The sequence below is a fragment of the Mustela lutreola genome, chromosome 3, assembly GCF_030435805.1.
Source record: "Mustela lutreola isolate mMusLut2 chromosome 3, mMusLut2.pri, whole genome shotgun sequence".
In the NCBI taxonomy this organism is placed as follows: domain Eukaryota; kingdom Metazoa; phylum Chordata; class Mammalia; order Carnivora; family Mustelidae; genus Mustela; species Mustela lutreola.
In genome coordinates, this window is record NC_081292.1 from 38090933 (window position 1) to 38101299 (window position 10367).

The following is a 10367-nucleotide window of genomic DNA, read 5'->3' on the forward strand; positions in this document are numbered from 1 at the left end:
TCCAAGAGTACCTAATTCACCCTTTTGTTCAGTATTAAGCCTGTGAGTACCTACTAGGCTACTGGGCCATGGGTTCCTCTGATGTTCTTCCTTTAATTCTAGTTATTTCCCTTCCAGCCTCTGCCTAGTACTACAGTTTATCTGTGTCCAAAACCTTCCACCTAAATCCTACCCAGGTTGTCTGTCATGATATTAGTGTCACATTCCCCAGGAACCATCTGGGAAAGGTTGAAATGCCTCAGAAGATTATTATATGCTTGCCATGAGCTCTATACAGAGTACCTATACTTCTGGCATTTTCCCAGGGGTCGAAGGCCAACCAGTGACAAGAGACTTTGCAAGTGACCCAACTCACTTTGCTTTGCAGAGAAAGCTGAACCTTCTAGAAGAAAGCATCTCTATCCTAGGAAAAAAATATTTTCACAGCTAAGTAGTTCCTCTTTTCTCCTCTTAACTGCCATCTTCTGAAGGTTGTACCTTCCTGCATTCTTCTATAGGAGGATTATTAGGCTTCTCTCCTGAAACCAGGATAAAGTCACTGTCTATAGTGCTAAATCATAGTGTTCAAAGTCTAATGGTAAGAGAAGTTGTCCATCGTAAACTTTGACACTAGGTCAGGGACTTTTCTCACCTTGTGCTTTCAGGCAGGGCAGTCTTGGAGTTGGGTGCTATTAACAATGATCATTATATTGTTTTTATCTGAAGGAATAATCCACAAAGAATTAGAATAAACAAAGGGGAATAAAACCTTAAGGGTATCAATTTTAATATCTTCGAAAAACAAAAATTCCAATTCCAAACCATCTAATTCCAAAATGCCACAATACAGAGAGGGAAGAGCTGAAGCTTCAGTAAAAGAATTGTGAAAAGTATTACTTTAAAAACTTAGGGATAGAGAACACCCTCTATACTGAATATTTTGGAGGTATCCTATTCTTCCAGAACCCAGAGGAGAAGCATCAGTTAAATAGCAAGACACTTTTGCAGAAATATTGAAACAAACAAGGAGTTTTATTTTGGAAATACACTCTTTAGAGATAAATTTGGCTTCCATTTTCCATATCTAGGTGCATCCAACAAGATACAAAAACAAACAAAACAACAAAACAAAGACCCACGACATTATGTACAGAGCTCTAAAATGAGCTGTGAATATCTACAAGAACTAGCATATGCTCTTTGTGAAGGGATGTACTTGTGTGGCTTTCTACAGTTCTCAGTCCTCGAGAAGAAGGGTTAACTCCCCGGGGCTGCAGGTAGGGCTGCAGCAGGGGAAGAGCTGGGGTCTGTAAGGGGTTGGGGGGTGCAACCCCTGGGTGAGAGGCGTGGAGAGGTGTCTGGGGAGGGGAGCAGCGGCGGCATGGGACACATCCTGGGCTTCTCTAGAAGTCCTGCCGCGGGGTGTGAGTCAGGCTGTGCCGCCGCAGATCACAGTTTCGCCTGAACACTTTGCCGCACTGCTCGCAGCTGTAGGGCTTGATGTCTGTATGGGTGAGAAGGTGAGTTTTCAGATTACTTCTCTGATTAAAGGTTCTTCCACATGTGGGACATTTGTGTGGAGATTCCTGTTCAGATGTGAAGCAAGCAAAGGATTAATCCTTCACACCACCACCGCACCCTTCTCAATAGTTTCTGTCTTATCGGTATCACAAGCGTTAACATAACACGCGCACGACAACAAAAGAGGGGACTTGCAGGAACAAATCTGGCTCCTAATCCTCCAATCGCGAAAACACAGGCGCAGGCACACATAGGGGCCCCCGATTACACTGATAACTGCTGGTGGCCACCCCGGTGGGCTTTGTGATTTCCAGGTCTTTACATTTCATCACCGTGTCACAGGCAGGAAAAGGAGGAAGGAAAAACTCTAATCCTCTCTTAAGGAACGACATTCTCCCGGGCAATAAGGCTTCTCTTTGCTGGAAAATTAAACTATTCCTCAATGTTCAGAAAACTACAAATTATGAGGCCCCTGGGAGAAAGAGCATATGGGATTTCACCATGCCTCCATTATCAAAATTACCTTTATTTCCTCCCAAAAGCTTTAAATGCAGGGCAGATCAGATGGGGGAAAAATTAATTCTAAAATTAGGATTTAGAATACAGAGAATGGTCTTTTCTTTAAGAAAAATATAATCATGTTTTGTGTTAAGTAAGATTAAATTTGGGGGGGGGGATTATAAAAAAGTTGAGTGCTGTTTTCCCCACCTAGAAAGCTAAATCTAAACAGAGCCTTTTAAGAGAAAGAGTCTGCCATGAAACACCTTCGTAAGGAGAAAAAAAATCATAAAACGAAACCAGCCATTGTCTTTAAACAAGAAAACAAACTTACCTGCATATGTAAAGTTTTGTGAACTGCTAGAGTTCTAGACTGACAAAATCCTTTCCCACACTCCTGACATTTGAAAGGTTTTTCTTTGGAATGGATATACCTGTAAATCAATATAAGGTTTCATTGAAATGGTTTTATGACCACGGTGAGGAGTTTCTTTTGACAGTTACTCAAGAGGAAGTCGTGAAAAGACAAAAGAAACGGGAGTCCCATTATTTATGTTTTCAGATTGTGTTTTTTTCCCCCCTGTGTAATTCTGTTTATGGTTAACCTCAACTAACAGATTCTTCCAAACATTCACCGAAGGCTGGCTTTATCTACACTTGATCGCCCTCTCTGGCTGTATTCTGGAGCTCAAAATCCTGCTAAATGTGTCCTTCCTGGTCTCTTCGGCTTTCTTTGGTACTTAAACTGGTCAAATCAGGACGTTAGGCAAGGTGGAATTCAGGGCAACTGATTTTTAGCAAATCCCTAAATAGCCAAGGAAGATCCCAACCGAAGTTCTAACCCTGTGGAACAGCAGGCAGAGTCCAGAGAGAAGATAAACCAGCCCTTCTCCTGGGAGGTTTTCACCCAATGAAAACACTTACGTTATAGTATTTCTTCAGTTGCCGTTTAGGAATGCAGAGTTTAAGGTCGTGGAAGGGTTGTGGGGAGCTGTTTCTAAATTCAGTGATCTCAAGACCCTCATAAATAAAATAAAATAAAGTTTGCCTTGGCAGGCTCTGGGGTGCACCTGGGGGTGGGGAGATAGTGAAGGGAGGGAACCCAGTGAAGATGGCCTGAGAACATTAGAAATGGTCTGACTGCAACCTGGACTAATACCCACCATGGGGAGGTCTTTGGGGTCCCTGGGCTGTACCCTCTCCACCTCCCCAACAGCAACTGGGAGAAAACTGGGAAACAGATCTCAGGACCAAGACTAACCCACAAGATTGCAACTGTCCAAGGATGAGAAAAGGCCCTCCCGCATTCCAAACAAGGACTCCGGTAAGAGACAGCGGAGAAAAAAGGTAAATGTTCGGGATTAGTTGTAGCTGGCCGGGGAGGGCCTTTGGGGATATATTCTAGTTCAGAGGGGATTTTAGTGACCCTGGAATGTCTCTCAGGACTCAGTACTCTGGCCAAAGTCGTTTTCCCTTTCAAGGCCAACCTCTTTCCCCACCTCACCTGTGATCCCGCAGGTGATCTTGCCTCCGGAAGGCCTTGTGGCAGATGTCACACGTGTATGGCCTCTCATCCGTGTGGGTCCTCTCGTGGATGAGCAAGTTGTAGGATTTGGTAAAGTGTCTGCCGCAAAACTTGCAGATAAACTCTTTTTTCGTTTTGGAGGGCAACCTCCCTCGGGAAGGCTTTCTGTCCGGAGTCAATTTACTGAGCCCTGAGATGGGGCTACCCAGCCCCGGGCTCAGCTTGGTCAGGTCTCCCATCTTAGGGGGATCCTCTTGCGTGGCGGCCACCGCCAAGTTGGCAAAGTCAAAACGGGGCCGATCCTTGTGCAGGGCTGGGAGGACGTGGGCAATGGCTCCCTGCTTGGGGTGGAAGAGGTGGGTGGTAAAGGGCAGAGCCGGGAAAGGGAATCGCGCGTCCACGAGGCCCTGCGCCGCCGCCATCTCGGTGATGGTGGAGCGGGTGATCTCGTGCACGTTGGGGTACCCCAGTGTCCAGTGGTTCATGTGCATGGTCTGCACGGCGCTGAGACCGTACAGGCCCTGCAGGTGGTCCACCGCGGCGGGAAAGGTGTTCACGGCCTGCAGGAAGGAGTAATTGGTGAGCTGCAGCGACGGGTGTAGTGGGATGGGCGCCGGCAGGGCCTTGCTCCCCATTCTCCCGGTGGTTGGGGGGCGGAGGGAACCGCCCCTTTCTTCCAGGACTCGGAGGCAGGTGGGCGTGGGGCTCCGGTGAAAACCCAGAGAGGCAACAGCACGCAGAGCAAACCCTAAAAATGGCAGGGGAAGAGAGGGAGAATTGTGACTATTATCTAAGCCCCCTCGGCCCACCCTTTGGCGCCAGCAAGGGTTACCACACCTTCCTTCAAAGTCTTCCTCCCCACTCTACTCCGGGGTCCCCAAAAGGAGTGGTGAGGGAACAGCAGAGCGCCTGCCAGGCGAGTCAGCACGGAGCTCGGCCCCGGGGCCAGGGTGTCAGACGCGGCAGGAAGTGGCCTTCTGGCGAGCGGGTGCCCCGCACCCCAGCAGCCTTTATGTGGGCGCCTACAGGAAGGTCGGAATGCCAGCACGCAAGGAACGGGAGAAAGAAAGGTGGGGGGGGGGGGCGGGGAGGAGTCGTGCAGCAGAGGCAGCACCCACTTCACCCCAACCACCCCACCCTGTGCGGAGAAGCTCCGGCAAACCCGACGGCCAGCCGTGACACCAGCACCCGCAGGCCTGCAGCCGGCCGAGTCTCTGTTGCCGGGGCGCTTCCGAGCTCCCAGGGGAACGACGTGGAGGGTCCCTCCTAGCCCCCTGCGGCTGCTCCTCCTGCAGCGCCCCCAGCCCGCTGCCCCTCCCCGCGGTCGCCTTTCCCGCGCTTACCCCCACTGCGCCGCGGGTGCCGCAGCGCAGCCCCCGTGCGTTCTGCGCTGCAGGGCCCTCGGGCCCTCGGAGGGGCCAGTCTCGCCCCGCGCTGACCTCGGAGGTTTTCTTTTTCCTTCCTCTGCCTCAGTCCCATTTATCAGCGGTGACGGGCCACAGGAAAGAAAAGTGACACCTCGGGGGCCGGGTTCAGCCTGGAATTGCCCCCTCCTCCTTCCCAGGGGCCGTTCCCTCCCACCCCCCACCAAGATCCCTTCCAGATGGTTCAGGCTCCCAGGGGGTGAGTTGCGGTGGTGTGGAATAGGGGTGGGTGGGCGGAGAACCTCCCTGAGGCCCGAACCCCTTCTCCCAGACTGAGTGCCAAGCTCTCGGGAGGCCGGAGCGGCTTCCCAGCCTGGCATTAGGAGCCGCTCCTGCACCGGCGAGGCCTCCGGGGAAGAACAGAGAGGAGTGGAGGGGCGAGTAGGCGCCCTGAGGAGGCACAGGAAAGGGGCAGCCAAGGAGCCACAGCGATCGTTCGAGGAGGTACAGTGCGTCTTTGACCGCCAGGAGGAGGGTCGTTGATCTGCTCCGAGACGTGGGCGGCCTGGGGCCTAAGCAGGGTGCAAGCACTCGCATCTCTCTGCCCCCCAAATAACAACAGAGAGGTCTGATTTCAGACCCAGGTTCCCCAGGACACCTCACCTGCATTCAGGGTGGGCCCACCTTTGCCCACTTCAGCTGCCTTTTAGCAATGGTTCTGCCAGCACTGCGGACCTGGGCCTTGCCTCTGAGGGCAGCTCCCCAGGTGCGGGACTCACAGTTAAGTGCTTTCCCTGGAAAGGGGGCCGGCAGGCCGGTTAGAGCCAAAGACCTTTCAGCCTAGCTTTTGAACCCAGCGGGAAGGTGGGAAGGTTTGTCCAGTCTCTAACCCTCATCATCTACCCCTTTAGTTGTCTGAATCTTCTATAGGGCGCTGTGAAGTGTTGCCCGGGGCTCCTAGGGCTGACCTGGGGGACCGCGCTAATGACACAGCGCTCTGACAAGGCAGAATTTTGTCCTCTCAGTGAGGCTCACACCTTCTCTCCCTCCTCTTCTGTTTGGAATGCTCAGAGACAGGGATTTATTAATGAACCGCTTCTGCCTCGTGGTATTTGGTCTGGGAGTTCAGACTGGGAGTTAATGAGAGGTGTGTAACAGTCAGAGGGGCTCAGTCAGACCATTCAACCGAAACTGTAAACCTCCATTAGTAATAAATTTTCCCACCACAAATCACGATTCATTTTTGTTCAGTGGCAACCCTCAAGCCCTCCTAGAAAGGCAGGAAAAAAAAGGTACCAACATTCCTGGTAATCTATCTGATTATTCCCTCTTCCATCAAAATAGTAAGTTATGCTTTTATTTCCTTCTTTTTGTGTAATGAGGATTTTCCGGAGAGTCAAAATATTATCTTCTCCCTAGAGTTAAAAAGTGGTCTCCCCCATAGAGAGGAAACTGAAATTAATATTTGGGTATATTCCCAGACTAGATTTCTTAGAAATAAATACAGGAGGCAAAGTATGACTCCTACCTCTGTTATGGGGGGATTGGGGGGAGAGGGTGTCAATTGGAGGACTATCCCACCTGTGATTTCCATTTTACGTGCACAAAGTGAAATCTGCCCTAAACGTTACATGTTAATTCTGCCAGCAGAAAGTTGAATGCCATCTCCCTTCCCTTTTCTTCAAATGGTTTATAACACAAAAGTTAGCAACTCTATTACAGTTCAGCTCAAAGTGGCACAAAAGTGTATCTCATAGTAAGTTTTCATTTTAATTTGCAGGACAGAGATCTTCTTCATAGAGGAACAGCAAATCCTTGGTGACTTCAACCCTTTTAGAAATAGAACAACTCTAAATATTCACCAAACACTTTTGCCATAAATAATTACAGAATTTAGATTTCCACTCTTCTACTGAGTTGCTGGAAATGTATGTCAAAAGATATTTTAAGTCCACGCAAAAGATCTAAAGTACTTTCGTTTTGTCTAGAGTTGAGCATGTAATTCCCACACTGAGTTTCAGGCAATAACAGCGGTCATCATCCTTTGCTGTCAATTCTCCACTACCCCTTTTCCGACCATTGGTTACTTTTAATTTTACAAGGAAGGAACCAATGAAGACATTAATATTTCAGTGGAACTGAGACTAGTTTTCTCTCATCAGTCTTCTTCATAGGGATTTCCAGGCATATACAGAAGTTTTGTAAAATTTAGTTCACTGGTTGTCAACAAGTAAAAAAAAAAAAAAAAAAAAAAAGAAGTGTACATAACTAATTTCAGTTCAGTGAAGCTTTCAAAACATTGAAGAAAAAAAGGTACGCGGTAATTTGATAGAGTCTTGCTCTTTGGTAATGCTGTTATTACACTGAGTTATCTAAAAATAATATACAGTCAGGGGTCATCTGCTAAAACCTGTGGTTGGTGTGAGAGAAATGACTGATGGATCCATAGACTCGCTGAATTTCAGCCCAAGCCACAGTGGAATTTTGCATAAATCCGAGCGAAAGTCTTAGTAGATCTAAGGAGATCATTTAAAAAGTAATAATGATGGCCAGCTTGGATCAGGTGAACAGAGGAAAACGGCCGCGAAGTTCCTGCCCCTTCGCAGCGCCTCTGCCTTCCCAAGGAGTTAATTAAATTAAGATGCCTTCCGCATAATCTGGGTTCTGTTTCTCTCAGCTCCCTCGCTCCCCCTGCGTGAGTAATTTTCTTGTTCTGCTCGGGACTGCAGTTCGTTCAGCAGAGAAAGTAGCTGTCTGTGCCGTTTCGCTGCGGGAAACGCCAACCCTCTTTTGTTCTCTGCTAACAGGTAGGGAGACAGATCTCGCGCTCCCTCCACAAACACCTTTTTCTCCCTCCTTCCTGCAAACACCAGTCCTTTCTCTGTAGCACTTACTCGAGAATCTAAGAGTTTAAACCCCAGGGGAATTTGCCTTCTGCATCCCACCCCCCCTCGCCCTAGGTCTGGAGGGTGGGAGGGGGAAATCAAAAGGCCAGCAACAAGGTTGAAGAAATTACCTAGATCTGAACTATTATTACTTCCTTCTTGAAACGCGCCGGCTAGGCAGGCAGTGTGAGCCCCGGCGCGTTGGCGCTGCGCTGCGCTGCCACGCCTGCCCCGGGACGGGTGGACCAGGAATACTACGGCCCGTCGGAAACACCACGGGATCAGGGAGTTTTATCTCAGCATACGTCGATCAGCTTTTATAAGAAGCCTTGCTGAATGCTTAGATTAAATGTCGCAAAACAAAACTAAAAACAGTACATAAAAGTGTGTGTCCTTAAGTGTTAGGCGGGAGTGGAGCGCGGGGGATCCGATACAGTGAGAAACACAATGCCCCAAGGTTGCATCCGTACGATTTCTTTTCACAATTTCTGAACGTGCGGCACGCCTGACCGAGAAGCTGAGTGTCCCCTGCACCCCCTGCACCCTTTCTTCCTTAAGGCGGCTGCAGCTCCTTCTCAGAGCGGACACTCACCTCCCTCTGAAGGGTCCGCCCGGGCAGCGCCGATCAGACCCGGCCCAGGTGGTGAGGCGCGGAGCTCGGAAAGGTCATTGGGTCCACGCGGGGCAAACTTCTTTTTCCGAGCGGAATCCCGGGAGCCGCGGACATGATCTGGAGGACGGCGAGCAGCAAAAGCGAGAGCGGATCCCAGCCTTCGTCCGGGTCCTTGGACGTGGAGTTGGTAAAGCTCGGGGGTTGTTGGAGCCGAAGCTCAGCGCTCGCCCGGAACCCCGCGCCTCCGCGAGCCTCTCGCCGCCGACTCCGGGTAAGGTCGGAGCCCGCAGTCTCGCAGGGCCATCACCCTCCGGCAGCGAGCGCTCCGAGCTCTGTTCCGCCCGCGTCCCTCCCCAGGCTGCTCGCGGCTAGGAGTCCCGGGCTTTAGTAGCAGCCCCGCCTCCCCTTCGCGCGGGCGTCCAGCGGCAGCGCGGGGCCCACGGAGCCTGGCTCCGCCTCCGCGCCCGGCGCCCGCTAATGGTCCACTCTGTTTACTTGTGTTTGGATAGCAACTGAGTCTTAAAGGCACAGGTTTCCTCGAGGTTTCCCTGCTCCAGAGATGAGCCGAAGGTGACTCAGTTCAAAACTCACACATAAGCAAAGCCCACCCCCTTTTCCTTCTCGGTGCCACTTTTCCTTATACTGTTAGAAACTGAACAGCGGGTTCTCTGCTTCCTGAGACCCTGCAGAGAAACCCAAGGAGCATTTTGTAGTCTTATTTGACGCTCTCGCCAGCTTAATTTCCACATCTTAACACGTTTAATATAACCATCTTTTTCGTACAGTAAAGTCAATCAGTGCTAGACTGGATTCTCCAAAATGTATCACATTTCCCTCAATTTTAAATACAGCTTTGTACATACTTTTTGTCAATTATGACAATATCTGCAGTCTGCTTTTGTTTGCTGTTTTCAAAACGAAGTTTGTTTTTAGAGGTGACAATTGACTAATTCCGTAATTACTGCAAAGACATACTTGGGATTCCCCCAGAAGAAATTTCTTCCAACATTTAAGGTTTATTCAGTCAAGGTACATTTAATAAGCAGTAAATCAACTTGGTCAAAGGGTGGGCATCTGCAAACCATTGGCAAACAATAAAGACTCCATCTGGAATGGGTGAAGAACAGTCATTTTAAAATTTTAGGAAAATTCTCTTGTAGCTTCTCAAACATGTTCATCTCCATTCCCAGCCCAAAACAAAAAACAAAAACAAAAAAGAAACACTTCATTGCTCAGTCTCGAGGAAAGGTAATCGAATTTGGTGTAGATACATTTTACAGGTTCTTCTAAAGGCTTGGTCCTGTGTGAGTCTAACTGCAGAACGCACTTCAGCTATGCTGTAAGTAGGGTGATCAAGTGACAGAAAGGGAATGACACACTCATTTAACAGCCTCTTTCCAGATGAGAACTGATAGAACAACATTGAGCAAAACGCCCTTCGTCCCAGACGAGTCACTAGAGGGGATTTGCGTTAACCCCTGGCAAGTTCACACTTTGAGGGGCGCAAATCTTCCAGCCAAAATGCTGTACAATATAAGTGTTCCGTCAAAAGATGGTTTTGGATGTGCAGCCCCAAAGGACAATTAAAATAATCTCATCATGCGGGGGTAGTGGATGAATATAAGCAGAAGACTAAAACTTGTCAAAAGGTTAACCAGTGACTGCTGAGCCAAGCAGAAGCTACGAGATATTATTTTATTAATATACAATTCCTTCTATTTTACGTATGCCCAGATGGATAGAATTTTTCGTTCCTTTGGTAAAAGGTAATCCAGGGATTGTAGATCCTTTTTTCCTTTCTTTCCAATTTCAGTTCTCGAAGGTTAAAAAGTGAGCTTGGGATGGAGACCCTCGTGTTTAATATATTTCAGTATTTAAATGCTTAAAAAGCAGATTTGACAAACAGTATGGAAGTAGCAGAATGCCTAAGAGTTCAGGGGTTTCAAAAAACAAAACAAAACAGGTTTTCCCTAGTGGGTTCT

The 10367-nt window shown here is 48.8% G+C and overlaps 1 protein-coding gene across 4 annotated transcripts; it reads right to left on the reverse strand.

Annotated features, from left to right (window-relative positions):
* Nucleotides 1–766: 766 nt before the first annotated feature.
* Nucleotides 767–8754, reverse strand: OSR2 (odd-skipped related transciption factor 2). 4 transcript variants are annotated; one of them, XM_059165940.1, is made up of 6 exons: nt 8365–8754; nt 4867–5681; nt 4361–4545; nt 3503–4271; nt 2333–2432; nt 770–1565 (listed from the first exon to the last, which is right to left on the reverse strand). In XM_059165940.1, exons 2-6 carry the CDS (start codon nt 5265–5267, stop codon nt 1383–1385), a joined length of 1638 nt encoding a protein of 545 aa, XP_059021923.1. In that variant the 5' UTR covers nt 5268–5681; nt 8365–8754; the 3' UTR covers nt 770–1382. The 4 variants fall into 4 exon arrangements, with proteins under 4 accessions (XP_059021925.1, XP_059021923.1, XP_059021926.1 ...); XM_059165941.1 differs by having other exon boundaries at nt 783–1483; nt 8365–8752; XM_059165942.1 differs by lacking the exon at nt 8365–8754 and having other exon boundaries at nt 767–1565; nt 4867–5457.
* Nucleotides 8755–10367: the final 1613 nt, after the last annotated feature.